Below are 26,871 nucleotides of genomic sequence, written 5' to 3' on the forward strand. Positions count from 1 at the left end.
CTTTGTTGCAGTGTTTGCAGTTTGCAGGCATGCCTGCCTTACCTATAGGTAAAGGAACTTCATTAAAATATTGCCAAACTGGGTCTCTTTTACGGCCTGCTGCCATTATAGGTTTTTTCCTCCAAGGAAAGAATGTGATAAACCTCAGGTCATACACACAAAAAGATCCAAAGACTTGTCTGTCTGTGGCTGTGCAGTATTGTGCTCAGAAAGTTTCACTTTCATTTTGTACTGCTTGCTTGCACCTTCCTCCTCACACTTAGTTTCACTTTCTTCTTGTGCAGATCTATTCCACTCCAAACAATCAGAAAAATATTGTTTCTATTCTATTCACTGAACTTCTTGAAACTTAGCACTGAACGGGTTGATTCTGTATTCATAGATTTGTAGAACAATAGGATTAAGGTCTTTTTCTCAACTCTGTTCATGTTATAACATTTTTGCTGTGAAGAAGAGGCATGTGATCTCTGCTGAGTCAAATTCAGTTTTGAGAACTGCAAAAGTAAACCAAACATCTGTGATAATATCTTGTAGGCAGAGAAACTGCCCAATAATTTTACAAAAACCTCTGGAAGAGCATGACATTGTGAATGGATTAATGGAATTTATTTACCAAAAAAATTATACATATACAGCCTTATTCTACATAATTAAAAAACTAATCTTTATTTCATGATGGAATAACCTTTGGATGGTAATATATTTTCCTCAAAAAGCATTTTATTTAAAAAAATCCGATTTAAATAAAAAAAATCTGATTTAAATAAAAAAAATCTGATTTTTTTGATTTTTTAAAAAAAATCATTGATTTTTATCCACCCTGGGACCAAGTCTTTTGGAGCATTAATTCCCTTATATCTTCCCCTTGATTTATGGGATGGGAAGACATTAGTTTAACCTTGGCAAGAGTCCAACTATATTTTAATGTGGAAATATTTTTAGTGTAAGGTAAAATACTTTTGCAAATTTTTTCCAAACTATACTGAGGTACAAGATACTTCAGATGTTGCTTTTGCAAATCTTGGTGGGTGATGTCTAAAAGTATCTTTTGTTCAATTTGAGCATTTGCTGAGGAATAATCTAAACCTGATAAGCTTGTCAAATTAATACCTATTAGTTGCATGTTTCTTGTCCAGGATTGGTGTAATCATCTGAAAGGTCTAGTGCCAATAGGCCAGCAGATATTATAAAATACACTTTCCACTGTAATTTACTAATGGCTAACTAGGCTAAAATTGAAGGAGAACATACCATATTTTTCGGAGTATAAGATGCACCCCCCCCCCAAAGAGGATGGAAATGTTGGTGCATCTTATACACCAAATACAGCCCTTTCTACTGGAGCATGGGGCCAGTAGTCATGAATGGGTTAATAGCGACTTCCGTCCTGGACTGAGTCTGCAATTTGTGAAGCTCCTCCTCTTCCTCTTGCTTCCAGATTTCAGACTCAGTCAATCTGAATGGACTGTTTTTTGCTGAGCTGCCCATTCTTGACTGTTTTTTTCACAGCAATTTGACTATTTTTTGAATTGCTCTGTTACCTAAGGGTTTGCAGGGCTCCCAGAGACCTGGTAGAGCCCTGCCCTTTCCAGCGAGAAGGGCTCACACCCGATACCACTGAAGACTGCATCAGCAGTTTGGGCGGGCTCTCTCAGCTTGTCTGGTTGAGGGCTGCCCATCCCAGCAAGAACAGCCTCGGTTGGAGCCCACTAAAGGCTGCTCCTCATAGCAGTGGTTCTGCCGGCTGGCAGACCCTGGATCAGCGTCCCTGGGTTTCTCCCCTACATGCTCCTTTGCAGCAGCGGCGTTTTCCACAGCAATTCCTGCAGAACTGCCAGAGCGCCGCACGGAGGGCACTGGGACAGACGGTTTCCCCTGCAGCATCACCTTTTTGGTAAGCCTATTCCGATAGCTCCTGCTCCTGGGAGCGTGCTTCTGGCGGAGCTGGTTTTCCTCTCGGCTACCTCTGATGGCCGCCTTTTGTTTGATCCCTCGTGCAGCCGCCATTTTGAACGAGCCCTCGTGCGGCCGCCATTTTGAATGAACCCTTGTGCCAGCCGCCATTTTGTTGTCACTAAAAATTCTAACAGCGGCCGAATTTATTGCATAATATGGGCCGATTGCAGGCACTTCTAGCGACTTTGATGGCATCCAGGTCTTCAGCTCGCCTCTCCAAGAGGGCGTCGGCTAGCCAGTCGTCTTCGGAGCAAGCGGGGCCCTCTGATCTGGGACCATCTAAATGGGGCAGGGCTGCCGCCTCTAAGCCTCCAACTTCCCATAAGGCTTCTAAAGCCTGGGAAAAAGCTGAATCCCAGAGGCACAAGACCCTCGAACGGGTCATTGAGAAGGCCATAAAAGAGGCCACCAGGAAAGAATTCCATTATTCCCCCTCTGCCATGGTCCCAGCTGCTGAACCTGCTGTGCTCCAGGAGAAGCCTGTTACTCCTACAATCAGCCTGCCCCTGCAGCCTGGTCCCCAGATGGGGATCCTGTCCATTCTTATTCTGCACAGGCTGAGGCCAGCGCTAATTTATTTGGGGCCATTCATTCTTCACCAACTGTTCAAGTCCAAGGGGCTTCTCCTTCCCAGGCGGCCCCTCCTGCCCCATTGTTGCCTCAGGATCAAGGGGATTCCCAGTCACCTCCTGAGGATCTTACTAGTGGATGCATCCCAGTCTGCAGCTGGGGTCCTCCCCAATCAGTCCCCTGACTTAGCAGCTCTTATCCAAGAAGCAGTACAGCAAGGCATAACTGCAGAAATGCAACGTAAAACAAGTTCTTGGGTTTCAGAGCAAGCCAGGTCCCAGGGGACCTTTCAATCTCAGGATTCTGCAGATCTAGATCAGGTTCAGGACCAGGTTTATACTAGGGCCTCCACCAGTCAGGGGCCTGTAGTAGGAGATGACCTAGGGCCGTGAGGGCGAACCTATGGCATGCGTGCCACACGTGGCACGTGTAGCCATATCAGTGGGCACACCAGCTGAGCTCTGGCATGCATGCACGCGCTGGCCAGCTGATTTTTGAGCCTTCTGGGCCAACCAGAACTAGGAAAACAGGCTGTTTCCTGCCTCCGGAGGGGCTGGGGGTGGGTGGGGAAGGCCTGTTTTTCTTTCTTACTCCAGATCCTCTCTGTGCATCTGCAGAGGACGAAAACAGCCTTTCCCACTCCCTCGGAGGCCCTCCAAAGGTCTGAAATGGCCCATTTCCCAACTCCCGATGGGACAGGAAGTGATGTTTTTTGCTGTCCCCAGCCTCCAGAGACTCCTAGAGAGGCAAAAAACGTCACTTCCTGTCCCACCGGGAGTTGGAAATGGGCTGTTTCAGGCCTTTGGAAGGCCTCTGAGGGAGTGAGAAAGGCTGTTTTCACCCCTCCCAGATAAATAGAGAGGATTTAGAACCAGGTAAGAAAGAAAAACGGGCCTACCAGGCCATTGCATGTCAGGAGCAGGAGGGGGGGTTTGCACGTGCATGCGCAGGGCAGGGTGCATAGAATTATCAGTTTGGGCACACACACACGACCCTCCCCCGCCCCCCCCTCTCCTGGCACGCGATGGCAAAAAGGTTAGCCATCACTGACCTAGGGGAACCTGGTTTGTCTGATGATGAGGACCTTTCCCCAGATCAGCCTTCCTTCATTGGCCTGTTCAAACCTCAGGTCTTCAGGTCCCTCCTCCACAAGGCCAAGCTCACCACCAGACTAGGCCTCCCTTTGCCCAGAACTACCTCCTCAGGTGATGGGAGTGGGCCCTCTTCCTCCTTGTTTGAGGAACCTACCTTTGAGGCTGAGGAAATTCCCGGCCCCAAGATGTTCAAGGATGTGGTCACTCGCCAATGGTCAGCCTCTGTCCTGGGCCCTAATCCAAATACACTGGACAGACGTCTATATAACCTGGCTTCTGACATTTCTTCCATTTTGCAGGTTCCTTCAGTGGACCCCCCAGTTGTCGCTTTATCGACTCCTTCTGTCCTTACAGGTCCACCAGAGGAGGGTCTTCGGCCCGAGGACAAACACCTGGAGCATTCCTTGACAAAAGCTCACCAGGCAGCGGCTTGGGCCATTAAGGCATCGTCAGCTGCTTTTTTCTTTAACAGAGCTACCCTAATGTGGGTCAAGCAATTGCAGGATCGCTTACCAGTTGCAGATACCAGGGCTCACCAGGATGTGAACAAGATTCTGGCTGCCCTGGAGTACTTGGCAGATGCCACCCTAAACGCTTCGAGGTTTGCCGCCAAGGCCATTGGCTCCAATGTCACCTCCTGCCACCTTCTTTGGCTTCGCTCGTGGCAGGCAGACGCCAAAAATAAATGGCGTCTGGCGTCTTTCCCGTACTCGGGGGACAAGCTCTTTGATCCTCCCCTTGAGCCCTTGCTTACTGAATCCAAGGACAAACGAAAAATTCTTCCCAATTTATCCCGAAGGATGGACACTCGTCCTCCTTCTTCCTTTCGTTCCTTTCGGGGAACAACATTCGGCTTTTCTTCTTCCAGAATTCAGAGGTTTTCCTTCCCTAGACAGGACAGGTTCCAGGACAGGCAATCCAGTCCAGGTCATAGAGGCCAAGGCTGCAAGCCCCTCCCGCAGATATCTCTGACAGCTTGTTTGACCCTCCCATTGGATACTGCCTGGCGCTTTTCGTCAGCCAGTGGGAGACGTCGACCTTGGATGCCTGGGTCAGGGAGACGGTCACCCACGGCCTCTCCCTGGAGTTCCTCTTCACCCCACCGACCAGATTTCTCCGATGCCCACTGCCAAGGGATCCGTTGCAGAGACTCCTGGTGGAATCAGCAATAGATCATCTTTTACAGATTCAGGCCATAGAGCTGGTTCCGCAGGAACAACTCGGACAGGGCTTTTACTCCTGCCTGTTCATCATCCAGAAGTCTTCGGGGGGTTGGAGAGCAATTCTCGACCTAAAATCATTGAACCGTCGGATCATATACCGGCAGTTCAAGATGCAATCCTTGCAAACCATCCTGGAATCCATCAGGGTGGGGGATGTCCTCATGTCAATTGACCTGACGGAGGCCTATCTCCACGTCCCCTTTCATCTGGCCTACCACAAATTCCTTCGCTTCTGCCATGCGACTTGTCACTACCAGTACAGAGCTCTCCCTTTTGGTCTATCCTCGGCACCCTGAGTGTTTACCAAATTGATGGCTGCGCTGGCGGGCCACCTCCGAACTCTTCCGATAAGGATTCAGTTCTACCTGGACGATCTTCTGATCCAGTCCAGTTCAAAGCGGCTAGCGTGACAGGACTGGGACACCACCATTCGGGTCCTGCAGAGCCGCAGGTTTTCCATCAACAAGGCCAAGAGCCATCTGGTACCGACGACCCGCATTCAGCATCTCGGGGCAGTGATAGACACTATACAGGGCAAGGTCTATCTTTCCCAGGAGCGCCTGACCAGCTTGTGGTCACTGGTCAGGAAGGTTTCAACGGGACTGCCCGTTTCCATACAGCTGCTGTCTCAGCTCCTCGGGAAGATGGTGTCATGCATAGGCATTGTGCCGTGGGCACGTCCCCCTTGCAGGGTTCTGCAGTGGTTTCTCCTCCCGTACCAGCGAGCTCACAGGAGCTCTTCTGCCCGTCTGATTCGGTTTCCTCCCAAGGTTTCCCTCTCTCTCCGCTGGTGGTCCTCTCCAGCTCTGACCAAGGGTCAGTTTTTCAGGGATCCTCCTTGCCTAGTTGTCACGACGGATGCCAGCCTCTTCGGTTGGGGAGCTCACCTGGGCTCCCACTTCGCCCAGAGCTGGTGGACCCTGGTCGACCTGACCAACGGCATCAACTGGCTGGAGCTTCGGGCCATTCACCTGGTCCTCCGGGCCTTCCAGGACAAGGTGCAGGACCGTCATGTCCTAGTCAGGACAGACAATGTGGCCGCAAAAGCTCACGTGAACTGCCTGGGGCGAACCCACTCCCATCGCCTGATGCGGGAGGCCGAACGTCTGGGGCTTTAGGCGGAAAGACATCTGAGGTCCATCAAAGCCACCCACGTTTCCGGGTGGGCAAACGTGTGAGCGGACCTTCTCAGCAGGACCACGGGGGACCAAGGCAAGTGGCATCTGCTTCCATCCATCTTCCAAGATGTCATCCTACGGTTCGGCAATCTGGCAGTCGATCTCTTCGCCTCCAACACCAACAACCAGACGAGCAGGTTCTTCTCTCTGTTCCCAACTCAGGGGGCGGAGGGCTTGGACGCTCTGCGGAGTCCGTGGCCTCCAGGCCTACTTTATGCCTTCTCGCCTCTGGCAATAATTGCCAAAATCATCCAGAAGATGCTGGGCGAAGAGACCGAGTTGATTCTGATCGCGCCTCATTGGCCTCGTCGTCCCTGGTTCGCGGATCTGGTGGCCCTGTTGGTGGCCCCTCCTTGGTGGCTTCCCCTAGACCAGCGGGCCCTCAGCCAGGGGCCCTGACTCCACCCAGACGTCGATTGGCTCAAGTTAACCACATGGAGATTGAGCAGCAAATCCTAAGGGCCCGCAACCTCTCCTCTGAGATCATAGCCACTCTTCAAGCTTTGAGGTGGCCTTCCATCAACCGGATCTACTACTCCACCTGGACCACCTTCTGCCGCTGGTGTGATCGTCTTAACTTCGTAGCTACTGAGGTGTCGACGGAACAAGACTTGGAGTGCCTTCAGACTGGTCTGACATCAGGTTTGTCACCCAACACTCTGCGGAGACAGGTAGCTGCCCTTTCATCTGTTCTGTCATGTGGGTCCTCAGTACCCCTCACCAGCCACCCTCTGATCAGGCAGTTCCTCTGGGGGGCTACTAACCTTCGCCCTCCCACTCTGCATAGGTACCCTACCTGGGACCTTCCCAAGGTGCTCACCGCCCTGACCAGAGGCTCCTTTGAACCCCTGTGGGAGGTGGGTTTACGTTTCCTCTCTTATAAGGTTTCCTTTTTAGTGGCCATCACCTCGGCCTGCCGGGTCTCGGAGCTTGCTGCTCTCTCTACGAGACCTGACCTCTGTATCTTCCATATGGACTGGTGGTTCTTCGCTTGGACCCTTCATTTATCCTGAAGGTTAATTCCACTTTCCATAGAGCCCAAGAGTTGGTCCTCCCTAATTTCTGTCCCTCCCCGTCCCATCATCTAGAACTGACCTGGCATACCTTGGACGTCCGTTGGGCTCTCCGAATTTACCTTAAAAGGACTGCCGCTATCAGGCGATCAGAGAGTCTCTTCGTGTCCTTCCAACCATCCTCCTTGGGCCAAAAGTTTTCTTCTTCCACAGTTGGCCGTTGGCTTCGGGCAACTATTGCCACGGCTTACGAGGCTCAAGCCTTGCCAGCCCCACGCCGTATCACAGCTCACTCGACCTGTAGCGCCTCTACTTCCGCGGCCTGGTCCACTCAGGCCTCATTGGAGGACATCTGCCAGGCGGCCACCTGGTCGTCACCCTCCCCATTCATCCGCCCATAAATTGGATGCGTATGCATCAGCGGAGGCGGCATTTGGCCATTGGGTTTTACAACAAGTCGTTACAGGGGTGGCGGCTTTGGACCGGTCTACTCCCACTGAGGGGTCTGCTTTGGCAAGTCCCATTCATGACTGCTGGCCCCGCGCTCCAGTAGAATGGACGTTGTCTTACCTGAACGTCCTTTCTGCTGAGCAGTGGGGCCAGCAGTCATCCCCACCCTGGTTCTACTGGTCCTTGCTCGCGGGTGGGGCTGCTTCTAATCTTGTTTGTGTCAGCTCAGCTCTCCAGTCTGCAGCATCTCCTTCGTCAGAAATCTGGGAAGCAAGAGGAAGAGAAGGAGCTTCACAAATTGCAGACTCAGTCCAAGATTGAAGTCGCTATTAACCCATTCATGACTGCTGGCCCTGCTGCTCAGCAGAAAGGATGTACAGGTAAGACAACGTCCATTTTGGCTTCCTGAAGCCCCGCCTGCTCATCCCATTTTTGCAAAAAACGGGCCCGTTTTTGTGAAAAATGGGATGCGCAGAGGGTTTGGGAGCCCTGCAGACTGCTCCTGGTGGCCGGGGAGGGCAAAAACACCCCCATTTTTGCAAAAAATGGGGCACGCAGAGGGTTTGGGATGCCTGCAGAGTGCTCCTGGGGGCCAGGGAGGGCAAAAAACTTTTTTTTCTTACTTACCTCTTCGAAATCTTGGTGCGTCTTATACACTAGTGCGTCTTATAGTCCGAAAAATATGGTAAATCTGTTTCAAGAAACAAGACATACTGAGGACAGAATTTGGGACATGAGGTCCAAGGGTTCTGAAAATTTTTGCCATCACATCTCCCTTTAGTGTAACCTTAACATACATACCTCCCCTAAAAGTCCAAATGCCAAAATGAACACAATTGAGCAATACAACAATACATTGAAATTTTGGTAATGATGGATTTATTGTAAGAATGGTTTAGTGGTTAAGGCACCAGGCTAGAAACAACTAGACTTTGAGTTGTAGTCGAAATTGTAGTCCTGCCTCAAGGCATGTTGTGGGGAAAATAGGGAATATTGTGTGTGTTTGCCGCTTTGAATTATTCATGAAAATAATAATGGAGGAGTATTAAATAAATAAATATCTTATAGGTTTGGGAAACCCATCCCTAGACCCTCTTGCATATATAAGACAACCAAATACCCTCTTTCTCTCTTTATTAGTCAGACCACTAAGTGCTGTTTGGTCATAAACGTTCTTAGTTGTGCAGAAACTCGATATATGTAGAAACCTATTTATAAAAATAGTGATATACCAAATAAATTTTAATTAAAAACTAAACCTTTGAAAAGTCATTGTATCACATACACCAGGGCTGTCAAACTCCAAGCCCACGGGCCAGATGCATCACATGATGGCCACGCCCACACCTAGTTTAGCGATGGGGGGGAAAGTCCCGATACATCTTGTGACGCCGCTGTAATGACGTGAGTTTGACACCCCTGACATAGACTCTTTTACATTGTAACTTGTTGCTGTATCCTTACGATTTATATTATTTGCTAGTATGATTTGATTGCTTATTTGTACCCTATGACTATCATTAAGTGTTGTACCTTATGATTCTTAACGAATGTATCTTTTCTTTTTATGTACACTGTGAGCATATGCACCAAAGACAAATTCCTTGGCCAATAAAGAATAAAGAAAGATAAAGATAACTAATGTATGTTGGAAGCATACAAATACATGTCATACTTATCAGGTCTTTATAAGGTATTCTTGTGTGACTTCTGTTTTGCCTTGGTGTTGTATTAATTCAACTTCTTCATGTCACCTTGATTATGAATATGTGCCATCAAGCCTTTTTCGACTCCTGGGCCACATAGGTAAATTTTCTCCATGACAATTTATCCCTAATTTGTTCTTTCAAGTCTCTCAATGGTGCACTCATTGGCATTGTCACTGAGATTATCTACCTTGCTGCTGGTCTTCTTATCTTTTCCAACTTTCCCAGCATTAGAACCTTTTTCAGACAGCCGAATCTTAATGTGCCGAGAACAAGGTAATCTGGACCAGGTCATTTGTGCCTCAAGTGAGAACTCTTCTTTTTTGCTCATCCATTCATTTATTTCTTCTAAAAAATTTAATTACCATATTTTTCAGACTATAAGTCGCACCTGACTATAAGACGCACCTAAATTTAGAAGAGGAAATCAACAAAAAAAGGTTTTGGCATACGTGCTCCCCACTTTCGGGCCTTTTTTCAGGCCTTTTCCAGCCTTTTTTCGGCCCATTTTTGAGGCTTTTTTTCTGAAAAAAGTGGGCAAAAAAAGCCTAGAAAATGGGCCAAAAAAAGTCTTGAAAATGGGCTGAAAAAAGCCAGAAAAATGGGCCGAAAAAAGTCTCAAAAACAGGCTGTGCGGAGGCAAAAACAAACAGCCAGTGGGTGGGCAGGGCTTCAGCAATATTCAGTCTATAAGATGCACAGACATTTTCACCCCCTAAGACAAAAAGTGCATCTTATAGTCAGAAATATACGGTAGTATATTCAACATTGTCAGAAAGAATGAAAGAATTTTGAAATTGATGTGAAGGCAGTTTTATCTTTTAACTATGAAGCAGATAGTTATGTTGATTCAAGTAACAGTACAGAACTTTCAAATCATCATACATGTATAAACCATCTGTATTCCATTTTAGAATTTAAGCAATTTCTTAAAATGACATTTTGTTTATATATACTTTATAATTAAGATGTTTAAGAATTTCTTACATATAGTACATCAAAACAATTTTCCTTCCTTTGTAGATATGTTTTTGTAATCTACAGTAGAAAATTATTCAAACATTTCCCAATTCTCACTTATTTTTATTGACAAATATGAATTTAAACATGACATCCATCAAGTGTGGCATGTGTGATCGGCATTACAGAAATTTTATAAATAAATAAAAATAAATAAAATAATTGAATCCAATTTGTGATAAAAACAAGAACAAAAATAGGTAAACTAATTTCACCATGTTGGAATGTTTCCATAACGATACAAAATAACATCTGAACAACTTGCATTTCTGAGAACATTCCCATTTAAGTAAACTTTGATCCAAGTTAATTTTTGTAATGAGCACATTCTTTGACAGAATAAACCCTTGCAAACAGATTCTTGTAGACTGAATTTTATTGCAATTATATTCTGTAGGAGCTCAAGCAGTATTCACGATTCTCCTATATTTAATTGCCATTATTGGCAGGAGTGAAAAAAGTGTGGTATTCCACATTGGTTGAATCATATTATCCAGCATTTTACATATTGGCCATCTGTTTGAAGCTGTAGTTGTAACATTTGGATGGTTATAGTTTCTTTATTTCTGTTATATTGAATTCATATAATTATAAAAAATGTTAACTCTCTGGAATTTCATTAAAATTTTATGCATGTACTCATTTCCGATATATTTAGATATTTCCACTTGAGAAACAAACCTTAGCAGTTTAAGGGCTGAAATACAGCTTTAAAAATAAAAATCAATATTGGGATGGGACACTTGGAATAATAGAAATGCCTAATTCTTCTGGCAGCTAACTTTCCTTCAATATAGCCTTCTCTCTTTAAAACTTGTGGAAGGATGGGGTTGGTTGAGAAGGTCAGCAAGTAGTTGAAGCATTATATTCCTGCTGTTACCCTACCTTCAATACCTTCATCTTGAGGCTGCTTTTGATGTTTTTGTAAGATTCATTAAAAGTCTTGTAAGTTTCATAAAATTCATAACTATGTATAGTGTTTACTTTTTTCTCAAATCCAGCTAGTCTGACAAGAGAAAAACAAATCAGTTGTAATAGCTTAACAAATTTTTGTACCAAACAAAAGAACGAAGACCTTTATGCATTCATGTAGCACAATTACATGGTGCATTGTGTTTAGTTGCTATCTGAACAATGTAAGACAGAAGATAAAAGTTGATGTAATATGTAATAGACAGTGGCGTTATGCAGATTGAATGAATGTTTTAGATTATGACCCCAGTCTTCAACTCCATTTGTCTAAAGTTATACACATTTTGGTAACATAAAGTTGTGTTAAGAAACGTTCATCATATTTGGACCTATGGCTTAAATAAATATGCAGAGAATTTTTAAAAAGAGGGGATGGTCTGGGGTGGAGATGTACAGCTGAGTGTCATCAGTGTACAGATGGCACCACACCCCAAATCCATGGATGATCTCACCCAGCGGCTTCACATAAATGTTGAACAGGAGAGGCGAGAGGACCGACCCTTGTGGCACCCCACAAACAAGGTGCCTCGAGGTCGACCTCTGCTCCCCAGCCAACACGGACTGCGACCGGTCGGAGAGATAGGAGGAGAACCACCGTAGGACGGTGCCTCCCACTCCCAACCCTTCCAGCCGGCGCATCATGATACCATGGTCAATGGTATCAAAAGCCGCTGAAAGATCTAATAGGACCAGAACAGAGGAACATCCCCTGTCCCGAGCCCTCCAGAGATCATCAACCAAAGCGACCAATGCCGTTTCCGTGCTGTACCCAGGCCTGAAGCCGGACTGGAACAGATCCAGATAGACAGTTTCATCCAGGTACTGTGGGAGCTGTCGCGCAACCACACTCTCAACAACCTTCGCCACAAAGCGAAGGTTGGAGACAGGACGGTAATTTGCCAAAACAGCCGGATCCAGAGAAGGCTTCTTGAGGAAGGGCCTCACCACCGCCTCTTTCAAGGTGGGAGGTAAGAAACCCTCAGTCAGAGAAGCGTTTATAATCCTCTGGAACCAACCTCGTGTAACCTCCCGGGTAGCCAGCACCAGTCAGGAGGGACACGGATCCAATAAACGTGGTTGTGTTCAACCTCCCCAGCATCCTGTCCATGTCCTCTGGAGTCATAGGATCAAACTCCTCCCAGATAACATTCTCAAGACCTGCCTCGGACACCTCGCCTGAACCCACACAGTCAGAGTCCAGGCCGTCCCGAATTTGAGCGATTTTATGGTGCAGATAATGCGCAAAATCCTCAGCACGCCCTTGCAAGGGGTCTTCCCGCGCTCCCAGGTGGAGAAGGGAGCTGGTCACCCTGAACAGGGCAGCTGGGCAATTATCTGCCGACGCGATAAGAGCGGAAAAGTAGTTACACTTTGCCGCTTTTATCGCCACTAAGTAGGTCTTGATATAAGACCTCACTAGTGCTCGGTCAGATCCAGAATGACTAGCCCTCCAACTACTCTCTAGGCATCTTTTCTGGCGCTTCATCTCCCTCAGCTCCTCGGAGAACCAAGGAGCTGGGCCGATTCGGCGCCGGGTCAGAGGCTGCAAAGGCACGACCTGATCTAAAGCACCAGCAACAGGGATGAGCTCCGATCCTTGCCCCAGCTTCTGCCAACCTAGCAGTCCGAAAGCATGTAAATAGAAGTAGATAAATAGGTACCACTTCAATAGGAAGATAACAGTGCTCCACGACATTATGCTGGCCACATGACCACAGAAATGTCTTCGGACAGTGCTGGCTCAATGGCCTTGAAACAGAGAAGAGCACCTCCAAAGCTATAGTTGGCAATGAAAGCAGAGTAAAATCCATAGGGACCACTTTATGAAAACATATTTATCTGTCTGAAATAGATTTCAGTGTATTAATTTAGACAATTTAAATAAAGAGATGTATAGTTTGTTACTGTCAGCTCTCTTCTGCTGCTCTATTTTTGCTTATTAACAGAATAACAGAGTTGGAAGGGATATTTATTTATTTATTTATTTATTTATTTATTTATTTATTTATTTATTTATTTTTATATGCCGCCCTTCTCGGGAGACTCAGGGCGGCTTACAATGCGTTAAGCAATACCCTTCATACTTTTATATATTTTATACAAAGTCAGCTTATTGTCCCCACAAACTGGGTCCTCATTTTACCCACCTTAGAAAGGATGGAAGGCTGAGTCCACCTTGAGCCTGGTGAGAATTGAACTCGCAGTAATTGCAGGCAGCTGGATGTTAAATGCTGCCTTAGTAGGAGGCGTTAGCCTCCTACGCCACTCAGGCTACTCTTGGAGGTCTTCCAATCCAACTCCTGCTCAGGCAGAAATCCCTATACCATTTCAGACAAATAGTTGTCCAATCTCTTAAAAACTTCCAGTTTTGCATGAAGAAAAATTTCTATTCTAAGAGCAAATCCAGTAATGTCCGGGAAAAAGAATTCTTTCCAGTTCCAAAATTACAGATATTTCTCTTCTGAGCACGCAGATTAAATACATTTCTGCCCACATGATTGCACTGTTTATCCTTTGACAACTATCTGGGTTAACAGAAAAATTGTAGTAGAACTATCAAACTTTACAAATGCAAAGAAGATTCAGTTCATAAAGAACTGGATTCTTCTTATGTGAAAACAGCAATACTCTCTGGAGACAATAATGCAGCTTTATCTTGTATGTAGTGTTCTCAGTGGAGGGGTTATAATGATTCTGTGAAGAAAAGAGTTTCTGCGGCAGTTTTTACCAGTATGGATTTGATTCAAATATATTTAATTAAACCATGAACTATTCACTATTCAGCAATAATCTATAATCAGATTTTCTAGTAAAAATACAATTTAGTTTGATGTAAACTAAATACATGTTGTTTAGCTCTTAGAGACCAAGATTTCTTTTTGAGATGATGCATCAGATTTTTTTTTCAGTTTAATTTTAATCTCAAATGGAAATAAAGGCTTTAATATAATATTTTGATAGCTCCTTGATGAGGGTATTGTTTTCTGCTTGCTTGTTTGCCTGGAGCTAATCCCTGCTTATCTGGGTGCTGGTTACTGGAGAAACTGTGTTTTGGTCTTTTTATTTCTTCCTTTGCTTTTTTATTGCCTCTTTTGAAGAAGAAAACCGTATTTGCACCCATTACTAGTTGAGTAATGGAACATCTGCAAGCAAACCACCAAGCTCAGAGATCATTGAGACTCTATAGTTGAACTCTGAGATATATATATTTATTCCCTTCTATTGGAAGTAATGAATTGAATTCCAGTTCAAATATAGTTGTGGATGTTTGGGAAAATATTTTGCCATAATAACCTGGGAGAAAAGCCATTATCCACTTTTATTATTAATCTGGCTAGTTTTCCCAAATGACAATTTTTGAACCAAAATGTCCAAACACATCCATTTCAATGAAAAACCAGCAATTTAAATCAAGTCAGAAGAGGATGGCAAATTCAGCTTTCATCTTTTGCTTTATGCAGATGCTGAAAAATAAATAGGATTCCCAGGATTTTCTCTCCTGGCCGAAAAAAACTACTGCTGCTAAAAGTTGAATTAGTGCAACGAGTATTTCTGGATCCCACTATTTAAACTAGGTATTTCTATCAAAGTGAATTTCTTTAAACAGTCATTAGCAGGCACACATGGATTACCTTTCCCCCTGAAATGTATTAGTTGACATTGTAAGAGGATGATTGCTCAATGCTTATATCAAAGCTTGTTCAGCTTTTCCTTAATTAAAAAGTCTTATCCTGGTACTATTGAAAATATTGGCTAGAAAATGAACTTAGTCCAGTACGTACTTACTCCATTATTGGAGCTTGTCTGTTTCTATTTATTACAGTAAGTTCCTTTCAATAAATTTGTTATTTCTCTTCATTTATTCAACGTAATAAAACTAGACTTTAATGTATGTGATGTTTTCTTTAGCCCCATAAAAGAACTTTGGTCCTTATTTCTTTATTATTTTGTTCACAAATTGCTGTCACAATAAGCAGTCTTTAACAGACTGTTTCAAACCATCCATTAATATGTTCCAGATATCTTGTGAGAAAATTAATTTGGTTCCCCCTGCTTTCTTCAGCGTAGCTGTTGCAGAGTGTTTATTGTAAAAATATGTAGCAGTATATATTACAGTGGCCTTTGTTGTTTTGAACACTAACGTCTTTTGTTGAGAGATATATTAAATGAATATTGCAACCATACGCTGTGAGTTTGGTAACTGTTTTACTTTCTCTTAAATTTCTTCTTGACATGGATATATTTATAATATTATTTGAGAAAACTTGCATAGAAATGTCATTATTGTAGCTGATTGCTATTGTTTGTAAATATTTAGTAGTGTGTTCATTTTAGCTGTTTTTAGTAAGGAAGGCTGTCCTGTCATGGATTAATAATGCTCTAACCAGCTGGTACCAAGGGTTACATTTTTCCAGTCTAGATTATTTGTACACACCTGAATCTTCCTGATATTCTTCATCCAATAACATTCCCTTGCAATATCAGATGTGTTGGCTAGACCAGGGGTCCCCAGCCCCCGGTCCTTGGACCGGCACCAGTCCACAACATATCAGAAACCGGTCCGTGCCAACAAGGGAAGCAGGATGCAGGCACCACACGAAACCACCACCCCCCCCGGTCCATGGAAAAACCTCTTTCCACGGAACTGGGCAAGATTCTATCCTGGTCAAACCTGATTAAAGTATATTGGTGAAGTCTGTGTTTTCATCCAAAACAGAAAGAGTTTATTGCATAAATAAAACCAAACATTTTTTATCAATTATTTTTTTTGCTGGTGTTTATTGTGAAGTTCTTTATATCTATTTCAACAATATATATATATATATATATAGTGTGTGTGTGTGTGTGTGTGTGTGTGTGTGTTCTGAGGTTTTCGCGGGTATTTGTATGTAGGTCTTTGGTTATTCAGGTTTTCTCCCATGTAAAATTGGAAGTGGCTTGGTGTCTTGACGACGTTTCAATGAAGTCTCATTCGTCATCTTCAGGCTGGTGTTTTGCTCCTAGAAGCACAAAGCCGAAAACACCAGCCTGAAGATGACGAATGAGACTTTGTCGAAACATCGCCAAGACACTTCCAATTTTACACAGGAGAAAACCCGAATAACCAAAGACCTACGTATGTATGTATGTATGTATGTATGTATGTATGTATGTATGTATTTCTCTTTAGCCAGGTTCTTCCTACGTAAACCAAGATTTTTCTGCAGCCCTAGTTCAGTGAAATCCCAATCCACTTGTTTCTAGGCTTTTTTTCTCCAGCAGCCAGCAAGCTCCCTGCTGCCCATTGGGAGACTAAGGAGACTAAGGTAGATCTATTTCAGGCTTATAAGCTCTCATATATATATATATATAGTGTCAGTATATAGCCACTATATATATAGTCAGTATATAGCCACTATATATATAGTGTCAGGAAAGCTGCTATAAAATCCTTTTGAAATGGTAGATGCTGATGATACGGAAGATGGTACAAATGGAAAGCATTAAGATTTTATATTTTGAGGATTGATTCACATAATTCATGGGGTTAATGCAGTTAGTGTACCTACTGTTTGTGACTAATTACATCCACGGAGAGACTTGTAAGAGTAAAAGGAATATCTGATGCCTAACTGAATTAATTGCCATAATCTAATAACATATACTTAAGTTCATACAAGACAATTCTAGTGGTAACTTGAGAAACTATGATTGAAAGTTATGACCAAATACTAGAGACCTCCTTAAAAAAAAGAACGTAATTAATGTTATAAGAATATTTATCAACATCCAACTTTCATGTTCAGTCATGCTTCTTTTAACATCTTCAGAGCAGACACAATATTCATTCAGGCAACCAAGACCTATATTTTTACCACATCATTTGCATTGCTTGACTATCTCATTCACAGCTATAAGAACATCATTAAAAGATTCCCAAATGAGATCTTCTTTACAGCCCACTGCTGTGATATAGAACCAGAAATAAATTCCTCAGATCTTCATAATTGTAGAAATCTGTGCATGTTCTCATTTTCATTCTCTTTCAACCAGTAGAATATGAGAAATTAAATTATGTAAAGGAAATGGGGACTTTGTCACCTCACTGGGATGATAATTATCTGAAAGTTCAACAGAATGGGATCAGATTTGTACTGGAAGGTGAGCTTGCAAAAGGAGTTTAAAAATGAGCCAATTAGGCTAGACTTCCAAAGGAAAAAATCCCAAAATTTTCCCTAATATGTTTTAATGAGACCATTGGAGAGCAGCTTCAAATGTTGGTAACTGCACCATGTTAATTCTCTCACTCCATTTTGATATGATTCTATGCTGCCCAATCCATGTCTCTCAGTGCACATGTACACTCATACTGGTTAAGAAGAGTCATCAAGTTTGTGAGGACAGAAGGACGTAACCTAAGAAATACCAGTTAAGAGAAAAGGGCATTTTAGAAAAAGAAAAAAGAAAACATTGTTTCAAAATACCACTTGTTTAGGGCCATCCTTTGTATGGGGTGGCAAAGATGGCCAGTCAAGACAGATTGTACATTCTGGGATAATTGTGGCTCTCCAGAGGGCATGGACCATGGAGTGATTGCTTGTTGCAGAATACTGGCTGATTTGCTCATTAGAAGATAAACAGAAAGAAATAGCAATCAATAGTGAGGAGGAGGCCCTAAAAAGTGAATGAAATTTGGCAAGAAGGGAGAAAATAATACAAGCAGTTCCATTAAATCACATAGAAGAGAGCATTTGTGGCTCAGTGTTGAATTGTGGAGTCCTTGGTTAGTTTGGTTGTTTTCTTTCAGATGTTTCATTACCCAACTAGATAACATTCTCAGTGCTAGAAGGTAGTGGCATTTGCTCTCTGTTTATATATGGTGGTTTGCCCTGTCAATGTTGATGGGAGTGGGGGTTTTTTTGGTTGTTCCTTGATTAGGCTGTTGTGTACTGTTTTATTTTTTTGACTGAATTGGTAGTTTTTTGATTGGGGTATTGTTTACTGCTTGATTGTTGATCTGGTATTAATTCTGATGTTAATCCCTGCTTATCCACTAAATCAGTTTGGAGGCAAGTTAAGATTAGAGGTACCACCACTGGATTTGCCATTACCCTAGCCATTGGCATTGGAAGACTAAATCGGTGTGGAAGAGGATGGATTGTGCTGGCATCAGTTTTGTGCTGTAAGAAATACCAGAACTCTTGAAAGTGTGACATGTTTCTCCATAGTGTAGAAATGGGAGGTGCCAGGCTGGGTTATTCTATTCTCTAGCTCTATGAACTGAATTGAAACTCTTGAAGGTCCGCCTCCCTGGTCCCTGGGCTAAATTCATGATTTACTAATGGCTGCTGCATACCTTCTCCAGCAACAGCACTGTGATCCACTACTTTCCACACCCTGGGTAAAAAGTACTGTAGAGAGAAGATTGCCTCCCCTAGTGGTGAGAACTTAGGTTTTCCTCGCTTCATGGCATTACAATGATTAAAAAAAGAAGCCTGGGTGGAGAAATTAAAATGATGTTAGAAAGCAAGAAGTAACAGACTTTAATTGGAGGATTGTAGGGATGTGTGATGTAGTGAGAGAGGGAACTATGTGGAGTAGCCCTCACCACTTTGCTGACTGGGGTGCCTGGGAGGGAAACTGACTTGGCTATTAGTGACCCTCATATAGTTTTTTTTAGCCTGTAGTCAGATGGTAAGTTATATACATGGAGATCTTAAGATGGGGAAATCAGTATTCATTTATGATACAATGGGAAAATATGACAGGATATTTTGAAAGACCTGCAGTTTGTTACCTGTCTCAACTTCTGTCTACCTGCCTCACTCCTGGATTTGGCAGACTGGATCTTTAAAGCCACATGTAGCTTGTATTTCAGACATTCTCAGGGCCAGCACCACCAAGTGTAACTTTCTGTGGGATACAGACCATTTCTTTATGATGGTTTCCACACTGGAATGGCCTCACAACAGAATCAAGCTGCTATCTTTCTGAAATGCAATAAACTTTGGTAGGACCTTTGAATTATAATTTCTTGCTGTGTAAACTAGGGTTAGTGCCATGACTATAATTGCTTCTGTTCTATTAGTCAAGTCAATAATTCTTGTTTTTATCAATTTTATGTTTAAATTTGATTTTACTGTTTTTTGAGTTTTATTTGCACAGCATAAGTACCACAGGTAAGTTTGATTTGATGGAAAGTAAATATAATTAATAAAAGGATTGAAAGAATTCTAGAACCCATTACATTCTAAGCTTTCCCTACCTTTTAAAAACATTTTTTTCTCTTCCTCAACTCCTGCATTTATATTTAGCCTCTCTTGGTTCAGAGCTGTCCAGTCACATCAGGTTTTCTATTCAATGACCTTTATTCTTGCACTTTACTACAATGTTTATTGCAATAAATATTCTACAGTTCTATTGTATTGTAATATTCCCTGCAGACTATTACCTTCTCTGGCATAGTAAATTCCAGGATCTAGTCTAGTAAAAGCTTCTTGAAGAGCGGGTACTTTTCAGCCTCATTCAAGGCCAAAGGGACTGCCTCTTCACTGAAGAAAGCCAACCCCACCACATGAACCCAACCATCATTTATCTCCTGTACGGCTTTAACCATCAAAGATAGACATGAATCTAATAAGCAGCTGACCAGGATACCGGATGTGAAAACCCTATCAACTTCCTCAGGAATCACAGAGTCAAACTTACTACAAATAATCCCTTAAATCCATGAAGCAGGCATCTCAATCCAAATCTGACAAGATGTCAGTTTTTGCAAAATAAATATAATATTCTTCCCAGCGATATGCTGATGTCCTGAGCCCTATCTTTCCCCACAAGGACCAGGTCACCTTAAAAAGGGCTGCCAGATAATTATTGGCAAGCCCTCCCAAGTCCAGAGGAGAGGTTCCCTAGAAGGTTATAGTGAATAATAGAGCCAGGTTTCCTCTAAGGTTGCCAGATCCAGACAGAGGCAGATATTAGCCAGTCAACCAAACATTGTGGTAATAGACAAACACCAGAAGATCGCAATGGTGATATATGTAGCGGTGCCAAGTGACAACAACATCAGGAAGGAGGAGTATGGAGAAGGATCAAGGCCTGAAGGAAGAATTGGAGAGGATGTGGAAAGTACAGGTCAAAATGGTCCCAGTGGTGGTAGGAACATTTGGGGCTGTGACTACTAAGCTGGGAGAGAACCCAGGAATGAGGTCAGAGCTCTCTGTCCATAAGAGTGCAGTGCCGGGGAACAGCTAAGAGACCACAGAGAACCCTCAAACTCTGAGGCCTCTGGTAGAGAACCCGAGATTGAGGAAAATACTTATCACTCAAAGGCATGAGCAGGGAATTTGTGTGTGAATTTCAGATATTGAGTTGAATATGTAATAAGAGAGAGGCAGGGGAATTATCTGATCCTCACTTTTCAAAAAGAATTTGTAATACTATTAGTACTTACTTGAAGCAACATTGAAGTATATACAGGTAGTCCTCATTTAGTGACCACACTTTGAAGTTACCATGACATTGAGGAGTCCTCAGAGTTGTAGTTCCAGTGTCTCCATGGTCATGTAATTGCAATTCAGGAGCTTGTCACCCAGCTTACAATTACAATAGTCACAATTTCATGTGGTGATGGCCTCACCATTTGTGACCTTCATTTTCTGGCTTCTGATAAGCAAAGTCAATGGTTTGCAAATGACGAGCATGCGACATGCCAAAGCACTGCACAGGATTTGACTAATGACAGCAATTGGAACTAACATAGTAAGTTGGCACAGTCACATAACAGGATAACAGCGTTGGAAGTGACCTTGGAGGTATTTTGCTTTATAGCTGCATCTCTTGGCAATAGAATTCTTGGTCCCAATTACTATTGTTTTTTTGTTTTTGTTTTTGTTTTGCTTTAATTTATATGCCGCCCTTCTCCGGAGACTCAGGGCGGCTTACAATGCGTTAAGCAATAGCCTTCATACTTTTGTATATTTATACAAAGTCAGCTTATTGCCTCCACAATCTGGGTCCTCATTTTACCTACCTTTGAAAGGATGGAAGGCTGAGTCAACCTTGAGCCTGGTGAGATTTGAACTTGCAGTAATTGCAAGAGCAGATGTTAATAACAGTGTTTTAGTCCACTGTACTACAGGCTCTTAAGTAGTTGGAGGACTACTGGTACTACTGCAGTAAATATTTCTTGATACATACTTGACATATTTAGATTTTAAGATTTTCAAATGTTCTGATATTACAAAGAATTTTCCATGTGAAATACTGATGAAGTAGTAATAACAACAGTCCAGTATTATTTGTTTTGTCCTTGATTTCTGCAACTTGGCATTAGTTTGTAGGAAATTGTTTTGCATTTTGAAATAATTAACATAACTAACTCCAATCTTAGAAATAATACTTGAATCCAAATATTTATCTTATAATTGAATCTTATACTAGTTTTGTGCATGTTTAATATTTGTAGGTATATTTTATCCATCAGTGCATTGTTTTGTTCCATATTTCTTTAATGTTTCAATTGAGTTTCACTTTAAAGTTGGAGTTGATGTGAAGATGAACCATTTATATGCTCCTTCCACGTAAAACTCCAGTCTGATTGGCTGCTCTTTGTTGTTGAATGACAAAAATCTACAGCCTTTCTATCTAGAACAGGGATGTCAAACTTACAGCCCATGGGCCACACCCACCCCGTTTTAGCGAAGGGGGAAAAGTTGAAATACGTCATGAGACAACATGTCGCAAGTTTGACACCCATGATCTAGAACCTTTATCTGAGCAGATTGTGGCTTTTATGTGCACATTCCTTTTGTTTAATGAAGAGACTCACTCTAACTCAGACTAACATTTGAGAGCATACTTGGATTTGCCCCAATGCTTCTTATGTTCAGTTTTCAGTGAATGCTTTCCTAGGCTTTGTTAGCTATCCACATAGCCCTTAACAGTTCACCTATAACTTCCTTCTTCATCCTTCCTCTGTCCTTAAACAAGGGTAGAGTCACATGTATGTTTATCTATATTAAACTGCCAATATGGAGTTAAGATGTATCATTATGTTTTAAAAATAAAACAGATACAAGAGTGTGAAATTTAGTAGATTTATAGTGGTTACTGAGGGTTGCATATCCTATATCCAAAACATTTTTTCTGCACCGTAATAATTGAGAATCTCTTCTGGGAAGTTTACTGATGCCCCACTCAATACAGAGATTTAATTAGTTCTTGAAATGTTTGCTTTAATTGGTTAATCAAACATGACCATCTGCCAGGAATTGCATTTGTCATCTAGATTCAGTAACAAATGCTTATAAAGGCATGGTAAAAAGTTCATTGTTTGTATTTGTAGTGAAAAATATTATAAAGAGTAAAATTACCTCTTGTACTTTATATGCATAATCTGTGTCCATATTTTTTATGAATCTATGTTTCATCTGCAAAATGCAGATAGTATGAACTTTAATTACAGAACATGACTATTAACAGTTTGTGGCAGAAATACATCAACTCCCCGATGAGAGTTAAGAAAACAGTAATCCCTAATTATACAAAAATTTGGCAAATTTTAATACATGGTTGAATAAGGACATGACTGGTTTCTTAAAAAGTTCTGCTTTTTAAATCTGTCTTGGTCGCTATAAATAGTTGATTTGCTTTTTCTCTTAGCAAAGAGTCAAGAGTTAGCATTTTAGACTGAAGTATTAACCATTGCTAATCCCAATTTCAATCTTTCTTGCAGGCTGCTGATTTGAGTAAACCAATAGATAAAAGAATATACAAAGGAACGCAACCTACATGTCATGACTTCAATCACTTAACAGCCACAGCAGAAAGTGTTTCTCTTCTAGTGGGCTTCTCTGCAGGACAGGTGCAGCTAATAGATCCTATTAAAAAAGAAACTAGCAAGTTATTTAACGAAGAAGTAAGTGAATGTTAATCTTGGTGCATGCAAATGTGCTTGCATTCTTTACAACATTTTCTTCATGTGTGGCATAATTATTTTTTACTTGGAAACAATTTTCCCTGGTGAATATTGAATATGACAATGTATATTTATAGTACTATTGCAAAATGGATATATTGGCTTTTTCTTCCAGATATTTCTCCAACTTCCTATCCTTACAATAAAAAATGCAAGAGTACAATGCTAAGGTAGATAAGGGTATACTGTACTTCAATTGTAGTCAGTTTTATACCAGTGACAATTATTTCTCTATCTTAAAGCTGTGTGTTCCCCAGTTTAAATTAGCATTTCATATGCTTCATTGAAGTTGCTAAAATAGTTTGTAATCATGGTTAGAAATATATTGCAGACTAAATAATAATAAAATAAATATGTGCAGAAAGCTTGCATGAATAAGTGTTTTTAGGAACTTTTTTTGCTTTTTTTAATGCTATGAAAAATGAGCCTTGGCATGAACAATGTTTTTCATGTACATTTGTTCAGATAAAAATAGGGTAGGTTTAGCTATTAGATTCTTGTTCAGCTATGGCATCCTGTCAGTGAAAGGTAATCTTCTGATAGACAATTCTTCTCATCCAAACTATTTCTCAATTATTACAAATTCATCAAAACAGATAGAGTATAAGCTGGGGGGAGGAAGCTTGCAGTGAGAGGAGAAGAGAAATTGAAAGGATGAAAATCAATGTATGTTTTCCGAGAAATTACAAGTTATGCTAGCTTTCATAGCACAAAACCCCATACAATTTTGTTTAAACACCCTCTTCTCCCCTCTATCACCATTACCTATTCACTGATTTAATCTTTTATTCAAAGCAATTTATAGCAGGGACTCTTGCAGCTTCTATATCAGTTTATCTGCTGGACTATAATTCAAGACTGTTCTTCCCAAAAGTTTTGGTACAGTTTTCCTTTAACTCACAATCAGCACCAAAAATTGTAGCTCCTGATGAGGAGAAACTAGCATTTTTGCCACCTACTTACTCATCTATAAATATAGCCTATTTAGCTCCAGTTGTACAATAAAACACAACACACTCATGGTGTCTATTCTAAATAAAAAATAATGGAAGAAAAAAAATGCCAAGATGGAATTATTCTATTTCATGCTTCTCTAAATATTACAACAGCTATGTAAATTAATCCAAGTATATCATAACTTGAATAATTGGGGGCAGTACTTTTATTGGGGCCAGCTTAAGTTATATTAAATCATTTCAGGATTTTTAATTTCAAAACCTTTTCATAAGGGAAGTTGGTTAAAATTAAAATGGTAGGTGGATGATTTTGGAGCTATAATTATATTAATTTACATTGTTAGGTGTAATGGGGAGCTTCAGAGTTACAGATTTTTGATTATAATTAAAATTTTCTATTCTAATTGGTGAGAAAATAGCACAAGGATATGTTTTCCAATTCTTTATTTTTAATTTTATTTTTAATTATTTCTTCACTTTATTCTTCAGTCATCTTACGATAAAGAGATCTTAAAGCTCAAGTGTTGGTAATATTGTAATTTTGTACAACTTCAGAGCATTGCTTCAGTGAATTTTGGGATTTTTTTCCCATGGAAGAAGGCTTTGTTGCTTTCACAGGACGAGAATAAATTTATTTTGTTTTTATAAGTAGATAACAAGAATCCTGATGGGTTGTCCACTATGACACCTGTTTGTTAAGAGCTCCAGAATACATCTATGAAATTTATATCCCAGTTAAAACCAATATTATACTTTTTTGGAGAAAGAAGCAATTTTGTTATTTTTAGCTGCCTTTAAAAATTGTTAACACTTATATGACTTGAAATGAACAATGAATTGAATACTGTAATAGTTTTAAAAATATTGGAAAATAAGTCAGAATTTAGTAGATTAGTATTTTTTCTTTGGAATATGTGTAATTTTCTGAGCCTGATTTTATACTAAAAATGTTAATGACAAATCTGGCTGGTTATTATATTCATATTTATAAGAAAGATATTCTTTTAACTTCAGTACCATTCAAAGTCATAATGAGTTAGTTGTCTTCAAGAAGAAATATGTATTTTTGATAAAGAATTATTACATGAACAATGCAGAACTGTGTTAACTATATTTTTCTTTTGTTTTTCAGAGACTAATAGACAAGTCCAGAGTAACTTGTGTAAAATGGGTGCCTGGTTCAGAAAGTCTCTTCCTAGTAGCTCATTCCAGTGGCAATATGTACTTATATAATGTGGAACACAACTGTGGTACCACAGCTCCACACTATCAGCTACTTAAACAAGGAGAAAGTTTTGCAGTCCATACATGCAAAAGTAAATCTACACGAAATCCTTTACTTAAATGGACAGTAGGTGAAGGTGCTCTAAATGAATTTGGTTTTTCTCCAGATGGAAAATTCTTGGCATGTGTAAGTCAGGATGGCTTTCTTCGTGTATTTAACTTTGATTCAGTTGAGTTGCATGGTACAATGAAAAGCTACTTTGGAGGACTGCTGTGTGCATGTTGGAGCCCAGATGGAAAATATATTGTAACAGGTGGAGAGGATGATTTGGTGACTGTCTGGTCTTTTGTGGACTGTCGAGTGATAGCTAGAGGCCATGGGCACAAATCATGGGTCAGTGTTGTGGCCTTTGATCCATATACAACCAGTGTAGAAGAAAATGATCCAATGGAATTCAGCGGCAGCGACGAGGACTTCCAAGACCTCCTCCATTTTGGACGAGATCGAGCAAATAGCACGCAGTCAAGATTATCAAAAAGGAACTCTACAGAGAGTCGCCCAGTAAGTGTAACGTATAGGTTTGGCTCAGTAGGTCAGGACACGCAGCTATGTTTATGGGATCTAACAGAAGACATCCTCTTCCCACACCAGCCCCTCTCAAGAGCAAGGACACATACAAATGTCATGACTGCCACAAGTCCTCCCACAGGAAGTAGTGGAGCTAACCCAGGAAGTAATGGAAATAGCATCACAACACCTGGAAACTCTGTACCACCTCCTCTTCCACGTTCCAATAGCCTTCCACATTCTGCAGTTTCCAATTCTGGCAGCAAAAGCAGTGTCATGGATGGTGCCATTGCCTCTGGTGTTAGTAAGTTTGCAACCTTATCATTACATGACCGGAAGGAAAAACACCATGAAAAAGATCATAAGCGAAATCATAGTATGGGACATATATCTAGTAAGAGCAGTGACAAACTGAATCTAGTTACTAAAACCAAAACAGACCCAGCAAAAACTTTGGGAACGCCTCTGTGCCCCAGAATGGAAGATGTTCCTTTGTTAGAGCCTCTTATCTGTAAAAAGATAGCACATGAAAGACTGACTGTGTTAATTTTTCTTGAAGACTGTATAGTCACTGCTTGTCAGGAGGGATTTATTTGCACATGGGCAAGGCCTGGTAAAGTGGTAAGTTTTAATCCTTAATGCTGCATCAAAGAAATAGAACTTGAATAGGTAGTTTTTTTTCTCAAAACATAAGTGAATGTTGAATATAAACAATCTTTACGCTTAATGTAAAAATTATTTCCTCAGAGCCATACTTTTGGATACTGCATGCCGTATTTCTGAACAATTTGAAGTGTCTGGCCTAGGTGAAGTCCTTTTGAAATACAGTTGCCTTCCAGCCAGAGATGTGTTGTGTATCCAAAGTGTCAGTGATAGGTTTCTTATATTTTCAAAACTATTTTTATATGAACATAATTGAAACAAATCTAAATTACTGAGGGTAAAGTTGCAAGGGCATTCAGGAATATAGCTTACTAGA

The 26,871-nt window shown here is 41.5% G+C and overlaps 1 protein-coding gene across 4 annotated transcripts in view; it reads left to right on the plus strand.

The window, feature by feature from the left end:
• The window catches only part of WDR20 (WD repeat domain 20), a 63,360-nt gene that overhangs the window by 15,392 nt on the left and 21,097 nt on the right, over positions 1-26,871 (plus strand). For 3 of the 4 annotated variants that reach the window (XM_070942033.1, XM_070942011.1, XM_070942018.1), the window contains 2 exons: positions 22,902-23,084; positions 25,233-26,513. In XM_070942033.1, the coding sequence (XP_070798134.1) occupies positions 22,902-23,084; positions 25,233-26,513 (1,464 nt within the window). The remainder of the gene's footprint in view (positions 1-22,901; positions 23,085-25,232; positions 26,514-26,871) is intronic. The other variant, XM_070942025.1, reaches the window with a different exon arrangement.

Source organism: Pituophis catenifer, unplaced genomic scaffold (assembly GCF_029215685.1).
Source record: "Pituophis catenifer annectens isolate HBS135680 unplaced genomic scaffold, rPitCat1.0.hap2 SCAF_1, whole genome shotgun sequence".
Lineage (NCBI taxonomy): Eukaryota > Metazoa > Chordata > Lepidosauria > Squamata > Colubridae > Pituophis > Pituophis catenifer.